The sequence below is a fragment of the Myodes glareolus genome, chromosome 2, assembly GCF_982192425.1.
Source record: "Myodes glareolus chromosome 2, mMyoGla1.1, whole genome shotgun sequence".
In the NCBI taxonomy this organism is placed as follows: Eukaryota; Metazoa; Chordata; class Mammalia; order Rodentia; family Cricetidae; genus Myodes; species Myodes glareolus.
The window spans coordinates 68,620,819-68,642,796 of NC_142027.1; the positions used below are offsets into that span (position 1 = coordinate 68,620,819).

Sequence of the window (21,978 nt, forward strand, 5' to 3'; positions counted from 1 at the left end):
TGGTTACAGATCATAGGTGAGAAGTTACTGGAGTGGGGGATGACCCCCAAATGCCACACCAGGAGTCTTTATCCAGCAGAGATGACTTTCCTATAGATCCACAGATCTATGGTAGTCTCACCCCAAGGCCACCTGTAGTTAAGGCACAGTTGCAAAGGTTGTTGGGAGCTGTTGGATACTCCAATGACTCTTCCCACCCCTCCTTGAGAGGATCCCAAGCTGGGCTGATCTTTTCCAAGTGAGCACAGTTTAATGTTACAAGATGGCAGTTGTCCTGAAGGATACTCCTATATGCTACCAACCAAGCACCAACATTCACTTCAACTTTTATTTTTGAGACAGTGTTTCTCTGTGTAGCCATGGCCGTTCTGGAACTCACTCTGTAGACCAGGCTGGCCACAAACTCGGAAGTCTGTCTGCCTCTGACTCTCAAGTACTGAGATTAAAGGCATGCACTACCATCTCCTAAATGGCTTCCACTTGATCGAAAGTATTATGATCACCGTTCCTACCACGCCTCTGTTATGAGATTTGCCTCAATGGCAGTTAAGTATGTGGCAAAAATTTAGCACTTTAGGAATGCAGTTGAAGTTTTTAATGGAATGGACTTGGAATACTTTTCTATTTTATGTATATTACCTGCATATATGCTTATGCACCATAGGTACTCAGTATCTATGGAGGCCATGAGAGCAACAGATCTCTAAGGCTGGAGTCATAGGCACTTGTAACTAATCTTTGTTGCTCTGGAATCTTCCTAACACACTAAAGACAAGGAACTAAATCAGAATGTCTGCCAAGAGAGTAATAATGTAACTGGTCTTTGGGTGATAATGCTGTGTAACTACCATCCTGATGTGAGGCTGACAGTGGGAGAGGGATAGAGCAAAGACTTGAAAGGGTCCACGGGAACTTTATGCCCAGTTATGAAGGAGTCTGACAACTCAGTATATCCAAGCACTTTATTAAGTCAGGTAAGGAATCTTCACATTGTTACACACCGGCTGCACACATTTATAAGGGTGTCTACAAAAACAGCTGAGTGTAGGTTGGCAAGCCCACACTTCAAAGGACATTCAGAAGCTAACACAGTAAAGGTCATGCAAATCCTAAAGCAGTGAATCATGATGAAGCTCACTCTATTCCTATCAAAACCTACTGTTTTAACCAGAAAGAACGTGATGAGTAACAGGCTATTACTCATCAGATAACATTTACCCAAGAATCTTACACCTCTCACCAACTACTGCTTTGGTTAGAAACAACCTTTATCATGGTAAATGCTATTTTTATTAAAGAGACTATAGCAAAGCCCATGCCCTTCATGTGCCTTGAAATCCCATTATGGTTACTAAGGATGATTCTCAAATATCAGTACAAGAGAAACACTGTGAAGATTGAAGGAGATTGATGAGGCTGTATAAAACCTGTGATGTAACTTGGGTGAGTGGGGCCAAGAATCCCGAGGCCCTAGCGACTCAAGCGGCAGCTCTGCAAAGCTGATCTGATCAGATGCAGATGGCTAACTAGTCCTTGTCAATGTGACCTTAAATCTTGTTCTCATCTACACAATTTAGTCGCCATAGTGATAGACAGGTCCATCAAGATCCTTCTGCAAGCTTTGTTTCCCAACACCCTTTATTTCCTTCTCCCTACCTTCCAAAATTCCTTTACTTTAAACCAAAAGTGGACTCAAATCTGCTTCAACAATGTTTAGGAATTAACATGCAGATAAAGGGAGATAGTTATATCCATATCACCAGCAGACATTACAAATGTATGCTTCTATTCCATAAAACAGAAAACCTTGAGAAACCAGAGATAACAAAACCCCCACATTAAATTGGAAAAAAAATCTTGAAATAGTGATTTTATTGTATAGCAGTTGAATTTCCCCACCAAATGTTTAATGACCACAAATGTTTCTGCAACTAAAACTAAGGAGTTACAAGTTGAGAATTCCTGTTAGATACTAACGATCTTCAAGCTTTGAAGATGTCATTGCATGAAGAAAATTATGGGAAACACTGTTCCCGATAATTACGTACACCCTTAGTGTAACATATGGAGATCACTGTCTCCGATATAAACACTGTGGTAGGCAAAAACTACCTTGTTCTTTATACATTATGGAAGACACTGCTCCCGATAATGTGAGATAAGTTTGTGACAAAGGTACTGGAAATTTTGCAAAATTGAATTTGAGTTATATCTTGAATAAATTGAGCTGTAAAATTTTGCAGATGTAAGTCCTTTAAATGGCATTTATCTTTTAACTTGGCCACAACTCACTGCACCGAGGAGAACTATCTTTTTCTGGACAATAAAAGCCTAACTGGATTATGATAAAACCCTTGTTACTTTCAATTCTCTTCTAGGTCTTAACCTGTTGGCTTGTAACTTTCTCCTAAACTCCAAGTGCTGACCGTTAAGTGCAAAACTTCCAGTATCTGTTGGGTCTTATTAGCAGATGCTGCTTTATTAACAGAAAACGACAGTATAACTGTCATAATTATGGAAGGCACTGCTTCCGATAATTATCTTCTATAAAAAAAAAACACTATTTATAGTGAACTCTGTCACTGATAAATAAATAAATAAATATCTCAGTGCCAAAATGATAGAGTTTCCCCCAAAGACTAACACTTTGGCCAAAATCTGGCAGTGTGTTCTTTAAAGTCTGACAAACTGAGTCTAAAACTTGTTCTTTTTTAGAAAATGTCGAGAAACAAAGAACTAAAGACTATTGGGCAGATATCAGTGGAGAACATGACATCTCGGCTCCTGGTTTCCCCATCACAAAATAAGGTTAACCAGTAAGGCCTATTTCTGCAGTAAGCGGACAAACTTCCTTTCATCAGCAGGACCTATGTCAACCTTGCTGGCAGAAACAGTCCTACTTCTTCTGAAAGTAACTGTCTAGCTTAGGGAACAGAAACCAGCTAATCCTAAGAGCACATAGCTTATCTGGAGAATTCCAATAAGGATCAGATGAAGGCGGGGAACAAACACTCCCAGCTACCACACCGACCCTCAACATCCATCGCCCTCCCACCTCCAGAGACTGAAGAAAGCAATGTTCTCACAACTGGTTCCCATGTTCATGGCCATGACGCAAACTGGAAGTTATCACAAAGGACTCAAAATTCTAAAGATAATCTGAGGCGACATCACCAACATCAAGTGTTACCCATTGTAGTAACTTCAAGTGTAGGTCCAACCCTGCACTAAAAGCTGCTGCCTAAAGATATTTAGTATCAAGATGATTGGGTAGAATTGTAACATTAGATTTGAGCTCTAATGAAAATTTAGCACAACCAGTACATGTCTAGAACACAGACTACCCTGTTCTTACTTATGCTACATTTAAAACTCATTGTCAATATCCCAAATGTCACCAGAGAGGGCATTTGCAGCTCCCTGAATAGTCCAAGTAGCCAGGGCCAACTGGTTTCTGAAGAGCGTTTCATTAAAAGCACTAACATTTCTCTGACGAAGCTTCAAGTTCTCCACTAAAGCTGAGAGAGTGTGAGAGCCGGAGCCCCAGAAGATGTGTCGGAAAGGAGACTCTCTGGGAGAGACGTAGGGTGACAGGAAGTGATATTCCACCTAGAAGAGAGACAAAACAGCGACTTGTGACTCACTTTCTTTTCAAATGCTAACTCCCTCTGGACGAGACTACCGGGAACTCAGCTACATCACTGCCTTCTAAGTCGAGGCCAATTTTGAATGGAGATTTTTTTTTTAATTAAAAAATTGAACGTAGCCACGCAGGGCACACTAGCCACCTGCCTGGGAGGCAAAGGAAGGTATGGTCTAGCGTGAGTTTCCTGACAGCTAGAATGACAGTGGGATCCTGTGTGTGTTGTACGCCTGAGTATGCATGCCACACAGTGGGGTCACTTCTGTCATCTTTACAGTTCTCAGGATCTAGCTTAGGTAACTAAATTTGCACAGTAATGGCTTTTACCTGCTGAGTTCTCCTTTGCTTTTGGTGAGGTTGTTCGAAACAATGTTTCACATTATAGTTAGTTATACTTGACCTGGACTTTACTATGTATGCCTCCAGCTCAGACTACTTGCCTCGGTGCTAAGACTGTAACAGTACACCACTACGCCCAGCCTAATTCCGAATTCATGGAAGTCTTGTAACACATCCATTCTCTGAAATTGACTAGGATACTTAGTAAGGCTCTACTCATGGCCAACACTCATTAAAGATAGGGTTGGACTGGAGAGATGGCTCAGTGGTTAGAGGGTTAAGAGCACTTGCTGCTCTTGCAGGCCCTCAGTCCACATGGTAGCTTCAAACTCTCTAACTCCAGTTCCATGGTGATCAGCAACATCTTCTAGCCTTCTCCAAAACCAGGCCCATGCAGGTGTACATATATGTACAAGTAAGCAAAACACGCACACATAAAACTCATCACCACTGAGCTTTGCTGTTCCTAGATGTTTCTGAAGCATAAAAACACAAGATAAATATCTCTTGTATTTCTAGGTTCGATTTTGATCATCTTATAACTTAAAATTTGTGTTCAATTCTAAAGCAACTAAGGATGCTACGCCCCAGTGCTCCCCACTTTTAGAGCACTGCTAACTTAAACTACCTAATTTAGTTCCTTCTTTCCTAAGAACACTTACTTTCATAAGACGGTCATTGATCTCCCTCATGAAAAATCTGTTTGTTTTCTCAGCATTATGGAAATCAGTTGTTAGTCTAGATGTAGCACGGAAGAAGTCTCCACGAGCAGAATAGAGCCACTGTAGGCTCAGACCCATCGCCTGTCAAAGACAAGTTATATCGTTCATTAGATGCTATACTTCTTTAAAGGCAAGGATCACACATTCAATAGCAACCTCTCACTAGGGCTGCTCTGGCGGGCCCTACAGCCCTAGGCAATCTTCCTACCTCAGCTTCATGAGTACTGGAATTAGACATGAGCCATCTCACCCACTGTAGAAATTGTATTTCTAAAGACGTTACTGTATGTATCTTCCCAATTTAGACTTGACAATTATTAATTATAAAAGAAGCGACTCATGTAAATTCAAGATCCCAAACACTACACTTCAGCACCTTGAAATCTGAGGCCCTATAAACTATAGTAATAAATTAATCTTTGAGCCAGACAAGCTAATCCAATTATCTATTTTTTGGGGGGTGGAGTGGGGTGGGTTTCGAGACAGGGTTTCTCTGTATAGCTTTGGAGCCTGTCCTGGAACTTGCTCTGTAGACCAGGCTGGCCTCAAACTCAGAGATCCGCCTGCCTCTGCTAGGATTAAAGGTGAGCACCACCACAGCCCGGTTTCAATTATATATTCCTAGCCTCATAAAGAAAGTAATAAGAAATTCAAAATAATTAAGAAAAAGTTTTCAGATTCATTTCCCTATGAGGGAAACTTCTAACACTTTGATCTATTTGGTAAATTCCATTTTCGGAATAGTTTATTTCAAGAAAGCCATCAAAATTAAGATTCAGTCAAAAAAAAAAAAAAAAGATTCAGTCATTATTTTGAAGGGTCTGACTCCCAGTCCTGGCAGGGGCAGAAGCAGGCAGACCATGAGGCCAGTCTAGTCAATAGTGAGTACCAGGCCAGCCAAAAGCTGTGTCAAAGAGACACTGTCTATAAAACCAAAAAGTTTATCTAGCCAAGTACTATAATGGAATCTACTGTTGTGGAGTAATCTTTGTACACCGTGAAGATGTGCTGCCATGATTTGTTGAATAAAAAGCTGAATGGGGGCTGGAGAGCTGACTTGGAGGCTAAGAGCACTGCTGCCGTTCCAGCAGACCTGGCTTCCATTCCCAGCACCCACAGGGCGGCTCAGTGTAGTCTGAATAAAAAATTTGCTGAAAAATAAAAAAATAACAGTAGCTTACCTTGATATCTGCTCTGAACTGGTTCAGATCCTTCACAAATGACAGTATTTTGCTGTTATACATATCATAATCCAGGTTCAGTTCAATTTCATGGGTAAGTTTAATAATGAACTGACCAGCCACTTCTGCTGCTGCACGAACCATTTTGTTCAGTTGAGGAATTTTCGCAATCAATTTTTCATAAGTATCCAAAGGAGTGCCCAAGTAAGGATAGTCCTCATTCTAGAAGAGGAAGAAAGGTACTGATGAGGGCAAAGAGTGGAGGCCTTACCGTCTAGGTTTACCATCATCAGTAAGAGCATGGAGACTCAGGTTCTATTCTCAGAACCCAGTGGTAACAAGAACTCAGTTGTCCTGACCCCATATACACCAGGTCAAACAGGCAACAAAATAATTGTGTTTCTTAAAAGAGTAAAAGAAACCCCAGTCACGTCAATCTCCAGATCAGGTGTTTCATTAGTCCCTAGACTTTCCAAAATGAATTCAAGTCCACTTGGGTTCTGGCCTCCACTAATAATCCTGTTTGTTCTGCTTGGTTGGCCTTCAGTGCCTTGCTGCGGGAGTATCTTCCGCTGCTTCAGCCAATAGTCGCTGAAGCACCTGGTGTGGGATTGATTCGCCGTTAGTGCCTTCTCACTGGCTCTTATGAAGACAATGTGATCAGTTCAACACTGTCCTATATTTGTTTGGTTGTTGCTAAAAGAACATTTCTCAATACTTAGAATACTTTCAATAGGTATCTAAAATAATTACAAGGCTGAATAACATTAATATCTTAAATAATGAAAAATTTGGCTTCAGTTATTATAAGATCTAATGAAAATGCTGAGTTCTTCAGTCTTACCTCACAAAACCAGAAAGAAACTGCTGGAATTCCAGAATATGCAAGGAAAGGGAAAGCAGCATTGTCAAGGGAAAATTTCTCACTGCAAGGAGAACAAGAGCCATCTTTAGTATCCCCAAATGGAGACCTACCAGGCAACACCCACTTCCCTGATAACCAAGTCCCTGCAGGCGGAGCTCGGTACAGGGTAGGTAGGCTTAGAGCTCCACCTACTTCTCTCAACTTACACTTTGCTGATCCAATTGGTGTCTCGATATAGAGGTCTCCCATCAATTGGATTCTTTACCTGTAAAATGAGAAATAGTCCATTAAAACCTAATTTTTCTACACATTTCTTTCCTCCACAAACACTTAAAATCCGTTCTCCTGCCGGGCTACATTTTCAGTCCCTTAGGAAGGGTAGATTCTCTCCTGAACACCTGACTTCCTGTTTTCTTGTGATAGTCCTTAACTACATCTTATAGGCTGCATAAATTACTTTTTAAACCCTCTCTACCCTACATAAACATGCCTGTCCTCTTCCTGCTCACTTCTCTGTAGCACATGTTAGACTGCCAGACTAACCAGCACGCATACTATCTTGTTTGGGAGCCTAAATCGACCTCATAGGGTTTCCCAATCTCTATTAGTTGCTTCCCTCCATCTTTAATCACTCCAACGTTCTCTTCCATTGCACTGGAGAGACCCACTACTCTCTGCAAATACTCTCTTCAGTGTATTCTTTCCTCACTCAGAACCGGCATGACCGCCTTTCCCCAGGAGGTGCCGCCTCTGGTATTTCTCAAGTACTTCTAAGCCTTCCTTACAATTCTGACTTACAATCTCTTGTGAGTGCCTACAACAGTTCAGGCCTGAAGGCAATAATCCTAAAGATGTATTCAGAGAATCTTTCATATACTCCATCTCTCAATTCAGTAGACTTGAGGATCAATAAGCCAAGAACATGACTAATAGTGCTTTAGAATTTACTTCCAATTCCTATCACTGGCTACTGATCATATTTTTGGTTTATTTTTTAAATTAACAATAAAAAGTCACAAAATTTTGTAACGAGGTATACTCACGTCCTGCATTGTCTTCCCAATAAGTGTATATAATAGAGGGCTGGCAGAAACCTTGAAGTTGCTAGTGCCTATAAAGAAATTACTTTAATATTTTCCTCTGTCTACACAGCAATTTTCAGATAGAATTCTAAAAGACAGGACCTATACAATAACTATTAGTAAAGTGGAAATTTAGGTTAGGAGTCAGTGTAGTAGCATATACCAATCCCAGCACACTCAGGAGGCAGAGGCAGGAGGATCTTTGAGGCCAGCCTGGTCTACAGAGTGAGTTTCAGGACAGCCAGGGCTACACAAAGAAACTCTGTCTCAAAAACAAAACAAACTTATGAGTCAAGTAAAGTTAAGAGATTTTTCTGTTTGGCAGCACTGGGCTCTGACCCCAGTACTTTATGCTGTACTACGAAGTTGTATCTCAGGATAGTCTCAATATGTAATTTTTGTTTTTGAGACAGGGTTTCTCTGTAGTTTGAGCTGCTGGAACTCGCTCTGTAGACCCAGTTGGCCTCAAACTCAAAGATCCACCTGCCTCTGCCTTCTGAGTGCTGGAATTAAAGGCAAGAACCACCATGCCTGACTTACATCTGCATTTGAAATAGCCTTAATCTTAACACTTTTATTGAATCCCCATCCAATTTCTGAGACAGTACGGCCTAAGAGATAGCTCACTGGATAAAGATATTTGTGGCCAAGCCTGAAAACCTGAGTCCAATCTCAGAGACCCACATGGTGGAAAGGAGAGGTCACCTTAGATGCCCACATACACACACAAATACAAAATGAATCCACACTCTCTCCAAAACTAAATTTAAAACAAAAACCCAGGTGGTACAAGCCTTTAATCCCAGCATTCAGGAGGTAGAGGCAGGAGGAGCTCTGAGTTCGAGCCCAGCCTGGTCTACAGAATTGAGTTCCAGGACAAACAGAGAAACTGTCTCATGTCGGCTGCTCCCTAGGCAGGTTTACCCAATTAAAAACTAGAAAGGGGGGAGATGGCTCAGTGGTTAAGAGCACCGCCTGCTCATCTAAAGGCTCACAACCATCTATAATGAGATCAGGTGCCCTCTTCTGGCCTGCAGGCACGCATGTGGGCAGAATATGGTATACACAATAAAAAACAAAAAACAAACAAGAAAAAAAACAAAATAGGAACGGATGCTTACCAAGGACAACTTTATCCAGATTAATATAAGTGAAAGCTTTTAAATGCAGAGAAGAAAGGTATCCCTAAAAGAGAAGTGGCAATATTAATATACTCATACCTATTCTGTCTACATTAATAAGCATTAACCCATCAGACAGCTACTGTTAAGGATCTACTACTTATGGAATACCTCCAGCCACTCGGTGGCACCAACAGCTCCGAAGTCTCCTGCACTCCAGCTGGCGAAGATAATGCTTCTGCTGGGTTTAAACCCACCTGGAAATGGACAAAAACTTAGGTTCACCTTTTGAGTGGTTACAGGCAGGTGGGTAACTAAAGATAAATTCAAGATTTAAAAACCCAATTAAGGCCAAAATCTTAAAAAATAATCTTCGTAGGATAGCAACTTTATACCATTTTGAGTACATGGCATGGCAAATTATTAGTGGTTACTCCTTACAACTTTGTCTTTAGTCCCTTAACCTCTGAAAAGTTTCTGAATTGCAGGGTTGAGTTATGTGTGTGTATCCTCTTTGAGGACAATCTGCTTAGAAGCAAATCACTTAAAATATGAATTATTTACCTTATTCTGAGACTATCTACCTTGTTCAGTTTAAATTCACAAGCGAACCCCTGCTTTAGGCTCCCAATTAACTGGAACTGTGAAGGCATCACACCAGACTATACCTCTAAGTTTCAAAAGTGACAACTCCTTAGGCAGTCCATGTTTCACAGTCTACCAACTACCCTATATTAGCATAGTCTCTATAAAAGCGCCACTTTAGACCTCAATTAAGAATGTTAGATACTTGCTTGTAAGCCAGTGTAGCAAGACACCACAAGAGAATGCCTATCACAAGTAGAATTGTGAAGATGTTAACCTTAGCACAAAAGGTATGGGTTATTTTCAAGTAAATGCCTTATGAGCCATGTTAGATTTAGTTTATTTTTCTGCACATGTTGGACTAAGAATTATGGCTTATACTAAATACTAATATAAATATTAAATATAGCTTATACTAAATACTTTTCAATTTCAAAGAACTAGATGATTGCTAGTTCAATGAAGATACTTTATGGAGAAACATTTAAAATAATGAGTCAGTGAAAACTGCCATAGGAGAACGTAAGATGTCTACAGCCATATGTACCACCCTAAACGTAACGCAACCCTGAACATGCCTGAATCACAGGTTAAATTCAGCAATTAAATGCAGAATGTAACTGCTAGGATGACACGAAACTCGCATTTTATTTATTTATTGGGTAGGGTTTCTCTGTCTTTGGAGCCTATGCTGGAACTAGCTCTTGTAGACCAGGCTGGCCTTGAACTGAGATACTCCTGCCCCTGCCTCCCAAGTTCTGGCATTAAAGGTGTGCACCACCACCGCCCAGGGGAGCTCACAATATTTTAAGGTCAAAACTTTTCTACTGTACCTCTTGAAACCATATCTGAGAATGCTTGGGCAAGTTTCAACAGAAGACCTGTTCCCACACTGGACTTTGCAGCACCAGGACCCCAGGCATCTCTCTGGGCGCCTACTACAACGTAGCGGTCTAAGAAGACAGAAAAAGGAAACAATTATACTGTTTTTATTCCAAGACAAGGCCTCACCCAGTAGCACAGACTGGCATCCAATTTTGATGATTCTCCCACCCCTGCACTCTAGCACTGGGATTATAGGTGTGCTACCATGTCCGGCTTTGGTGTGTGTGGTTTTTGTTTAATTTCAAACTGGTTCTATTAATAAAATCTAAAATAAGCATGTTATGTACAAAGGATAAAGCCTAATGTCACATGACTGAGGATTCCGGGGATAAAAATATACAGGACAATCACTACTACTCTTCAATCACATCAGCCATTTAATAACCAAATCCAAGAACTTCCCTCATTCAATAAGTGACTGTATTTAATGTAGTCTATCCCAGAGTCTACACCCTGTTCACTAATCTAGTTACGCTGCTTTTATGCTACATGGGCAGAACTGGATAGTTTCAGACCAAGGTTCAAAATACATGATATAGATTATGTACATGACCCCTTTAAAAAATTACTCTTCTGAAAAAAGGGAAACATTGCTTACTTATGAAGCAGAACTCCTATCCATTAATTATTAGTTTTAATAAAATGATATCACAAGGCTTTGTTATCTTCCAATGCTTTTAATTCTAAATAATTAGCTCTAGTGGGAAAGACAGCACAGTAGAAAACTGTTTGCTGCCAAGCCTGAGTTCAGTCCCTATGAGCTCAGTCCCCAGGACCCACATAGACACTGACGTCCACATGGTGTGGAACTCATACATCATACATCCACACACATCAGAGGAAGATACCTGATGCTGAGCCCTGGGCCTCTGCACATGCATACATGGTCACATAGGTATTTAAACACACAAACACATAAGAGTCAGTACCTCATAAGAGCAAGTGAAGCTTTTCCTTCACTAGGTACCCAGAGTGAGTAAAACACTAAGATCAAGGCAGGGTTTGTACCTGGTTCCTCAAAACCTTTAATAACTCCAAAGATGTTAAGTATTCTTGTTTCTTTCAGTACGTTGTTTACAACGAGTTTCACATTTTTATCCTGTGACAATTTCAGCTTACACGAAGAATCTATGTTCCAATTAGTAGGACAGTTTCCTTCCATGTTTCTAGAAATAGAAAAAAGCTATTAGCATTTTGAGCCAATAATTTTTTCTCTGACTTACAAATTTGTAATCTGTCCAGAAAGGTTCTACATTAAAGGACACAGCTATGGCTACTTGCATTAAAAATAAATGCAAAGATAGATCCATAACGAAAGTCTCAGCAATTTGTTAGTGTATTTCCATGTTTCCCAACCCTTCCACTAACAAGGGTATTTTGCATTCTCAGATGCTGATTTTAAGACTCTTTACCTAGCCAATGTCATTTATTACAGGTTCTGAACATGTCTGACTTACAGAAATAAGTTCCTCAGTACAATAGAGTAAGACAGTGGGGAGGACTCCAAAGAGACAGGTGTTGGGTAGAATAAGTTACTGAGAATCACCAAACACTGAGACATCTTAGGATTGATTCTGAGACACCTAGTGCTTCACGAAGCCCTCACATAAATAAAAATGTTCCTTATCTATGACCACTCTATTCACTAAAATATATTTTAGTTTTCCAACTAAATTGAAGAAACAAGAACAGAGGGGTTGGTATAACTTGTTATACAATAAGCAAGACTTTGAAAATGGGTTTAAGTAACAACAAGTCTACCAAGTCAAGATAAAGCGCAATGATTTTGGGGGAAAGGATCTTGTCAAGTCCTGGTTGGCCTGGAACATGCTATATAAATTTGGCTAGCCTTGACCTCAGCGATCCCCTTGCTTCTGCACCCTGAGTGGTGTGATTAAAGGTGTGTACCACCAGGTACACCTATTTTTAGAGAGGACAACCAGAAGTATTACCATAAAGCAGCTGGAAACTCACTAGAATAATTCTGTGCAGCAAATGAACATTCAGAATGGTTACACATGAATTTAGATGTCAGGTCCCACAGGATCCAACATATTTTCTACAGTAACTGAGTCCCTTTTCAAGATCACTTTACCAAGGAAATTGTTTTTCATCTATACACAAAACAGTTAACTATCCCCAAACTTCCAAATGTAAACTTTTTTTTAAAGAGTTATTTATTTATTATGTATACAACATTCCTTCCATGTACACCTGCATGCCAGAAGAGGGCACCAGATCTCATTATAGATGGCTGTGAGCCACCATGTGGTTGCTGGGAATTGAACTCAGGACCTCTGGAAGAGTATACAGTGCTCTTAACCGCTGAGCCATCTCTCCAGCCCCCAAATGTAAACTTTTTATAGCCAACTCTTTTTAGGTTTATTTAACCAAAGTAGGCTATTAGCATTCTTGCATAATTAGAACCTTACCATAGTGAGTTTTCAGATACACTTACTGAAATAGCTTTTCTGCAGCTTCTCTTGAGATTGTCTGAACAGGGATACTAGGCAATCCTGATGACTGAGATGGTGGAAACTGAGTATGGTTGAAGGATGGAAAGCCAGGTGTGTATGGGTCACCAGTTCCTAGATGAGCCTAGTGACAGAGAATAATTAGTTCTATCCACTTACTCAAGTTGCCTGTAAGGCTCAGATATGGTCTGAGGTTATAGCCCAAACTATTTATCGACCAAAAGCCTCAAAGTCTGATTTTTTATAAAATGTAGCTTAAATAATACTGCATCCAAAAATTCCAATTTAAGGAACTATTAATAACATATTCAGTAATTATCTTCTTCCTGCTAAAAGTCACCAGAGAGGATCTAAGAAAGCACAGCATATGCAACGCAGGGACAACTCACATGTCCAAACAGTGAAAGGTCTGCCTCCACAACGGGGAATTTAGTCTGGTCCATGTAGATCAGGACACCAATTGCATTAAAGCTCTGGGCATTTGCAACCTAAGAAACACAGAAAAGCGGGACATGAAAGTCTGTTCATACAAAATGTAAATAACACATACTGGAATTTATGCTAAAAGGCAAGCTATTAGAGAGGAATCTTCACCAGGGAAGAGCACAACAATTAGTAATACAATGCTGAACGGTCAGCTGAAAATGTACACACAGCAATTATACTGACTGAGCAAGCTGTATTTCTGTATTTAGGTACACACTCACCCACTCACCCAAAAATTTATACAAGAGGCCATGAATAATGAACAAGGAAAGGCATAGGTAGGTTTGAAGGGATGAAATGGAAGGGGGGAAATAATCCACAAAAATAATAAAACTAATATATTTATATTTAAAACCCACACTTACCTTTTCTGCAAAAGTGATTTCCCCTGCTCTAACAATCACTAAAGATCCATTCACAGCATAACTTAAACCTTCAAAGTCTTTTTTAGTGCCAAAATTAGCATGGACCAGTTTACCCTAAAATAAAGACATTAGGTTTAATGAGAATCAATGTATCAATACCACTATAATCTGACAGACAAATCGTAAGACAGGAAATCAAGGAAGGGTGTGCATTAATCTCAGCACCCAGGAGGCAAACGCAAGCGGAGCTCGAAACCTGAGGTCAGCCTGTGTAGAGTTCCAGGGCCGTCAGGGCTACAGGAGCCCCGCTTCAAAAACACCAAACGAAAACAAACAAAAGAGTACAAAAAAGAGAAAGAAATTGAAAACAAAAAGTGGACAGAAATCAAATCCCCCACTAACAGGTCTTCCTTCCTTCCTTCCTTCCTTCCAGTTGAAAACACACAGATCCAGGGTAACTAAGCTCTTCAGCCTTTCAGCTTGACAGAAGTCAGAGTCATCTGAAAGAAGAGACTGAACTGGGGAAATCTTCCTTGCAGGCATGTCTGTGGACCATTTCCTTGATTTATGACTGATATGGAAAAGATTGAACAAAGGTCTTTAGTTAGATGGGAGCTGGCTTGAATGTGTGTGCACATGAATAAGCAGCGTGCAATGGGAACAGTCTGAGCAGGAGTTAGGAGAGTGGTTCTCCCTGTGGCAGAGGCGACCCATTACAAACAGGTATTTACATTACACTTCATAACGGTAGCAAAATTACAGTTATGAAGTAGCAAAATAATTGTACGAATGGGGGATGCCACAAAGTGAGGAACTGTATTAAAGGGACACAGCATCAGATTTAAGGTCTCACAAAACAAAACCAGGACCTTGGGATTTATTCTATGGTAATGGAGTTTCCTTAGTGGAGATCAACAAACAGTCACATGTACTTACAGTAACTTCTGCAGCCTTACTGTATGCCACATAACCCTCAGGATTCTCCAGTAGGTACCCGCCACCACTTGTATTTATTATGGTCACTGAGTTTTGAGCAACACTAAAATATAATAAAAAAGTTTTATTGTAACAAGGTCCTGAGTAAACTGCTTGCAAGAAGAAAAAAAAAAAAAGTTTTAGCCATTCTTGAAGAAAAATTCAAGAGCTTTAGTACACTTAGTATTTGATTTGCATTGATTGGCTTAAGGAAATTGATCTCTAAATCTTAACCCTGTCTTTCATTCTGGAAGTCTGATCTACTGAACATATCTGAAAGCAGTTATAATAAGCTACTGTATTTCAACATACCTGCCTTTCACCTGAATCTTCACATAATGTTCATCTCGCCAGACTTTGCTGAGTTTAAAGTCACGGAACTGATTTTCAATGTAATAGCCGAGATCTTCATCTTTTTGAGATCCAGCCTCCCGAGGGATGTATGGAGTCTGGCTCAGCTGCCTGTAAGAAAAAGTCTTAGTTTTGTTTTTCAGACGGGGTTTCTATGTAGCTGTCCTGGAATTCAGAGATCAGCCTGCTTCTGCCTTGCAAGTGCTGAGACTAAAAGCACACACCACCACCAGCCAACTAAAAAATGTCTGCATTAAAATATCTATTTTAAATAAATAAGGATCAAGCAAATTGTTTTAAAAACATTATTCTTCATATTCAAGATAAATGAACTATGACTCAAAACTGCGGGATTAAACTGTTATAGAGAGAAATAAAATGGACCAATGCCTCAAGGAACACATTCCTTCAAGCTTGTTTTAAAAGCAAAAATTACCACAAAGATTCCCTTAAAAGCCCAGCCTAACTTTTCTTGCAGACCTGGAGAAGTGAAACAGCTTGCAGTAACAAAGAACACACGAAGTGCTGTACTGAGCCCGCACACACACAGACACAAATCAAGAACATTTTTAAAGAGGGCTACAGAGATGGCTGTGGTTATATCACTTCTTGCTCTTTTTTTTTGTTTTGTTTACCTGATGGTATCAGTGAACTCTATGGTGTCCAGTTTCTCTGACAACAGTTTTTTGACGTCTGCCCAATACAAGCGAGCAGATTTAGGAATGTCTTGTTCTATTTCAGAGTTTTCTGAATAGCCAGTCTCCGTTTCTGCCAGTTTCACACAGTCTTTCTGTTCTACTCGTTTACAATAGCCCAGGTAGCCAATCATAAATCCTAAAGACAGAAGTTGTAGAGCTAAATTCAGACTTCGATTCTAACTTATCACCAAAAACATCACCTTCTAATTAAATTCTAAGGGTCTAAAAAAAACCCCGGTCTCGGTTTTATAGAATTTTAAATTACCACAATAGTTATTATTTTTTACAGTGACCTGTTGAAGACCTGGGTGAACACCTTGATGTACTAGAGGCTATCCCTGGAACTGTTCGAAGTATCCTGTGTATATTCCTAATACAACATCCGTAACTAAAAAGATGTACAAAGTATCTCCTGGCCTGAAATAAGACCTTTTTGAATTTCTTAAAATATATTCTTACCCATCAAGAAAAAGATGAGTACTGCAACTGTCCCAAAGCAGAGTCTTCCATTAAACCTTCTGGGTTTTCTGACGCCAGCCTTCATGTTATTGTCAGCATTCTCTTCTTCATCTACAGCCAATTTCATCTCCACATGACTGTTGTCTCCGTCCACCTGCCGAGCCAGGCTAAACCGGGTGTATGACAACGGTTCTCCACCAAACTGGTATTTTTGAAAAGAAAAGGAAGCAATACAAAAAGTATGAATGAATTACAAGGTTTGGTCATAATATACGATGTATGACATACATAAGGGAAGCTTTCCTACACAGTCCTCTCTCTGCCCAGTTCTGTCATCGGCAGGTGAAGACCAGTCAACAGACTTTCCCAGGGTTTCTAGTTTGTAAGTTTGCTATAACCTTTTAAAATTAATTTTTAAAAAAAGAGATGGGGTTCTCAACACGTTACTCAGACTGGCCCAGACCGTGGAGGCCAAGCAATCCTCGACCCAACCTCCAGTGCAGCTGGAACTATGGGCACACATTTTAGTTCCACCTAGCTACAGAACTCCCACACAGCCAAGGCTACCCTTGGTATTTCCTTACGTATTTTCTTATGGTATTTCCCCAATCAATCTTAATCGAAACTGAACATCTTCATATATGGGTTTTGTGATACCTGTCTCTATTCTCAGCACTTGGGAAACAAAGGAAGACTGAGTTCAAGGACAACCTGAGACTACACAGCAAGACCCTGTCTCAAACACGTGAAACCAGAGCATGCCTTTCTTTTGTGGGATCTGTTATGCCTCAAGACTACTAGTCAGGTAAAAGAATGCCTGTTGAGAATTTGGGGTGTTCTTTTCTGCACAATGAGTGAAGTCAGGTTCCTCTACTGCATTTTTACAGATGGATGGAAATCTTACCAAGTTAGAGATTGCTGATCTGGCTTGATCCATCATTCCAAGCCGCCACAAGGAAGCACCTAACATTAGAACAGAGAAACATGAGATAGAGCTCATTGTGTCAGATTAAATGAAAGCCTTCCATTCTATGTTAATTATAATATATCCAACTTGATCCTAGATATATCATCATTATCTTATGAATAATGTTATTAGATTCAGGGAGTGTGATAATGTATTAGATAATACATTATCTATAATTATAATTAGATAATGTATCAGATCACTGTTCTTAGATTAAAAATTGAAGAACTTAAGAATTAAGAGTCATATCAACCAGGTAATATGCACACATTCAATTTCAGCACTCAGGAGAGGCAGCGGCAATTTTGAGTTTGAGCAGCCAGCCAGGGCTACACAGAGAAACCCTGTCCTGAAACACACACACAGAAACACCGACCAAACAAACAAAATCCCAAAAATATAGAAAAAAAAGTTAGTTAGAATACCATCACTATTAAGTGATGTTTAAGTGATCAAAAGAAAAACAGAGGTGGCAATCCCTTTCAATTTTACCAAGTCACCCAAACTGTCCTTGAACTCATGACCATTCTGCCTGTCTGCCTCCCACACGCTGGGACTGCAGGTGCGTGCCATGCCCAGATAAATACTTAAAAACTTGGTATCCAAAGGGACTAATTCAAAGACAAACTATCACCTGACAAAAAAATTAAAAAACGAAAACAAACAAACAAACACAAAAACTAGGAGAATTAAGACTTTCATTCTCTAACAGTCAGGTCTGGTAACACAGGCTATAATCACAGTACTTGGAAGGATGGAGGATGGCAAGTTCAAGACCAACCTGGGCTATAAAGTAAGACCCTGTATCAAAAGAACAAAAAACCACACTGCTGTGTATTGGAAGGTTGGTGGTGGTGCCTGTCTTTAATCCCAGCACTTGGATCTCCTGAGTTTGAGTCCAGCCTAATCTAAAGGGAGTTCCAGGACAGTCAGGTCTTTTACAGAGAAACCCTGTCTTGGGCGGGGGAGGACTTCATGAGGATTCTTGAATCCCCACGCTTTGATGATCAGACCATGTGCAAGTGATCTCATACAAGTTCTCAGAAGCACAATCTCTTGTCCCTTCTGTGACTAAGTTTATCACTACACTGCACCAACAAACCCAATTGCTGGAGCCAGAACAAGAAGGCCCCACCCTGAGTCAATTTCAAACATCTTTTTCTAGGAAAAACAGCTTACACTTTAACGCTTGTGTGAAATAGCTACCCTAAATTACTCTAGTCTTGAGTTGGCTTTTATTTAGCTTTGAAATTCTGAAGATCCAGCCAAGAAAGGACACTTTATCCATGCTAAGTCCTCTACTGCTTCACTATTAATGTGATAACACATTTAATTAAATAAATGACCTAAATAAGACAGAGCATCTTGAGTTTGAGGAAGACAGGCTGGTGGTATCAACGACTAAATCTGTCTTTGTATTATAACCCAAGTACATATCTTTCCCAAGAAATGTGTTATTTTTATTTAATCTACAGAACCAATTTTTTTGTTTGTTTTTGAGACAAGCTTTCTCTGTAGCTTTGGCTGTCCTGGAACTAGCTCTTGTAGATCAGGCTGGCCTCGAACTCAGAGATCCATCTGCCTCTGCCTCCCAAGTGCTGGGATTAAAGGCATGTACCACCACCACCACCCGGCCAGAACCAAAATTTAACAACAACAAAAAATCATAGCCTTTAATCCCAACACTAGATAGAAACCCTGCCTAAAAAAAAGCCAGAAAAAAATTACCTTGGGAAATTCCCATTTACCCTCATCACTAAACTTCCATTTGTGAACACCAGAGTAGTTCCAAAACAGCCATAAAGTACAGACGTCAGTTAGTTCATAAGTTTCATACGTAAAACTTCAGTCACTTAAAATCTCACACCAGCATAGCCTGCTTTATTTATATTTGTTTTTGGAGGCAGTGTTTCTCTGTGAAGAGCCCTGGCTGTCCAGGACTCACTCTGTAGACTCACCTGCCTCTGCCTCCTGAGAGCAGAGCACCGGTGCCCAGAAACTGCTTTCTAAGAACCTCTTGAATTTTCTTCCAAGTTAAAGCACTGAATCTACATTCTGCAAGCACGGCAGAGACATATACCAGTGAAAACAACATTGCTACTCTAAGCTGATAGCTGTGGAAGGGCCACGCTTAAATCAGCAAATTCTCATTTGGTTTATTATTCCAAGATGTCACCAATGCCAGCAATCTTTGGCAAAAGAAAGTTAATCTTAATTTTCTCACATTAGTTAGACATCTTTTCTCACAAAGATTAGGAAAACCATTTAATTCTAATGATTTAAAAAATAAGGTTTCACATATTTTAATTCATGACCTTAACTTTGTGCTGTGAGATGGTAGATAAGCGAAGATATTAGCCAGACTAATCATAAACCAAACCAACACATGATTACCTTGAAATCTACTTTCAGCCATTTTATAACATTTAATACAGGGAGGGTGGGGCAAAGGCAGAGTGAGATACCAAAATATTATTTCACGTATCCATAGGTAGGAACTCAAGGTTAGGGTTCTCACAAGCACACTCCATTAGATAAATCCCTTTCAAAATCTTTGTGCTCACATAAAAGGAAGTTCTTCTAAGGACCTGATCCAGATCTTTCGTCCCTTTCCCTTTAAGTTCAGTATCCACTTTCTTCAAAATTAGACAGCACCAGTCGCTGACTTTACCCAGTCTTTTCTGTTCTTTGATATTTAAAAAACACTAGTCAAAGTTGTAAATACTTAAAAATAACTTGTCAAGAGATGGTTCCTTTCGGCTTTTTATTTGTCTTTAAGCAGGTTCTTACTCTTCAGCCTAGCTGACCTCAAACTCAATAATCCACCTGCCTTGCCCAAATGCTGGGATCAAAGGTGTGTGCCACCATGTCCACATGTTAAGGTCTTGGTTAGGAGCCCAACTTTCCTGGGTGTGGTGGCATAGGCCTTTAATCACTTTTAAACACTCTACAGCCAGAGTAGGTGTATCTCCGAGCTCCAGGCTACCTACCCTTGAGTTCAAGTGTGACTTTCACTAGAGAAGTCTCTATGGGCTTGAAATGAAAAAACAATCGAGGAAATAAAGCTAGCAACTCAAAGGTCAGAACCATTTGGGGGGTCAATCAAGTTCATTTTGTGTTGCACTCTGGGAGAGAAGGAACCCCACACACTACAGTCCCACAAAGCCAGAGGTTCACGTTCAAGAAACTTGTTTAATTCAAGGTTAACCTTGCTCCATTATAGATAAGCACATTGCCTAGCCTTAGGGAGGAGTTAGCTAGACTTGAACTCTACCCGTAATCAACAGACTAGGTTCAACCCACCATTCCCTTAAAGCATATACCCTTTGAAAAAAAATATAAAATATGATATCGGATTCCTGCATAAAGCAGTTTTAACATAACCCCCCCCAAACAAAACAAAACCTTCAGGAGGACCCACACTGGTGAAATTCCATTTTCTTTGTAGATAAAACCCCGAATCAGCTTAAATGTCTTTTGTCAAAGAGGTCATATTTCACAGTTCTGAGCCAACTGCATTAGCCATTTAGTATTCTAAACTCATCTAATCCTAAAGATATCAGCTAGCCGAGAATTTCTGTAACACGATTGCTTCCCATTTAAATTCTCATACTTAAAAAAAAAAAAAAGCAAAGAAATCCAGTCCACTGGATAAATAATGTTGCAAGATCATTTTATTTTAAGCACAGGGCAAAGTATATTAACCGACGACTCTGCAAAAACAATTTTCTTACCCTCATTCACTATTTTAGAGCTGTCCAACACTGTGAGCACGCTGACTTTTCTACAGTTATTTCTATATAGCTCTTACAAAAATATCTTATTCCCCTAGCTTTAGGACTGCTAGCGACATTCTTGGTATTACCTGCAATATTCATATCTATTCTGCCCTAGAAAATGAGATTCCACACGCACGGCCAAGAGGCGGAAAGCCTGGCAAGAAAAAGCCCCTGGTGGTGCCGCAGCTCCAATGTGCGGTTCTTGGAACCTCTCTAAATGCCCGGGACACTAGCGACCGAATAGAGAACAGCTTTGTCCTTTGCAGCTGTCGATGCCCGCCTGCGAGGAGCCCCAAGGTCACCCACGTACCCCGACAGCCGTTCCCTGGGGCGACTTCCTGGAGCAGCCACCACGTGTTCCCAGCGGAACGAGGCTGCGCTGCAGCGCGGTGGCCCTTTCACTCTCGAACCCGCGGCCTACAACCGGCCTGCAGCGCCGAGCCGGAGAGCGGAGAGCGCAAGCTACGGCGGCTCCGCACCCACCACGCTGCACCTGCAAGCCCCGGCTCCGCAGCTCCCCGCAGCCTCCCAGCCCGCCGGCCCCGACCTCTCGCTCCAGTCTGCCCGCCGCGCGAGGAGCACGAGGCTCCGTGGCGCTGACAGGCGCGTCACTCACTCTGAGGCTCCTCCGCAATAGCAGAGACCGCCGGTCACGCTCCGCACGCCTTCTGCAGCAACCGCGGGTTCCTCGCCGAAGCTTATAACCCGGCCCCGCCCCCTACCGGCACTCTGGAGTTACGTCACTTCCTGCCGCACGTACACCTACAGAGGTGCTCCTTTCCGAGACCGCTGGAGGCGCGGTGCGCGCGCAGCTAGGGCTTGCGCGGCGTTCAAGAGAAAAGGCGCCAAGGCGGCAGGTGTCGGGAGGGCGCCCGCGATTGGCTAGGCTGTTCTCCGCCGCACCCCTCCTCCGCGGGGGAGCCCGAGCTGGCGGGGCGCCCTGCCCCTAACCTTGACCGCCGAGCCAGCCACGTGGTGCAAGGTCAGAAGTGGTAGCCTTT

At 41.1% G+C, this 21,978-nt stretch overlaps 1 protein-coding gene across 3 annotated transcripts; it reads right to left on the minus strand.

Annotated features, from left to right (window-relative positions):
• Nucleotides 1-944: 944 nt before the first annotated feature.
• On the minus strand, nt 945-21,721 carry Tfrc (transferrin receptor). 3 transcript variants are annotated; one of them, XM_048454041.3, is made up of 19 exons: nt 21,594-21,721; nt 17,136-17,194; nt 16,232-16,433; nt 15,710-15,908; nt 15,036-15,185; nt 14,685-14,787; nt 13,749-13,862; nt 13,287-13,385; nt 12,882-13,021; nt 11,432-11,589; nt 10,372-10,491; nt 9,125-9,210; nt 8,954-9,017; nt 7,794-7,861; nt 6,957-7,015; nt 6,730-6,811; nt 5,886-6,107; nt 4,645-4,785; nt 945-3,609 (listed from the first exon to the last, which is right to left on the minus strand). In XM_048454041.3, the coding sequence occupies exons 2-19, from the start codon at nt 17,169-17,171 to the stop codon at nt 3,367-3,369; spliced, it is 2,286 nt and encodes a 761-aa protein (XP_048309998.3). In that variant the 5' UTR covers nt 17,172-17,194; nt 21,594-21,721; the 3' UTR covers nt 945-3,366. The 3 variants fall into 3 exon arrangements, with proteins under 3 accessions (XP_048309998.3, XP_048309999.3, XP_085541570.2); XM_048454042.3 differs by lacking the exon at nt 21,594-21,721 and adding an exon at nt 21,288-21,306; XM_085685444.2 differs by lacking the exon at nt 21,594-21,721 and adding an exon at nt 21,064-21,091.
• Between the last annotated feature and the right edge of the window lie 257 nt (nt 21,722-21,978).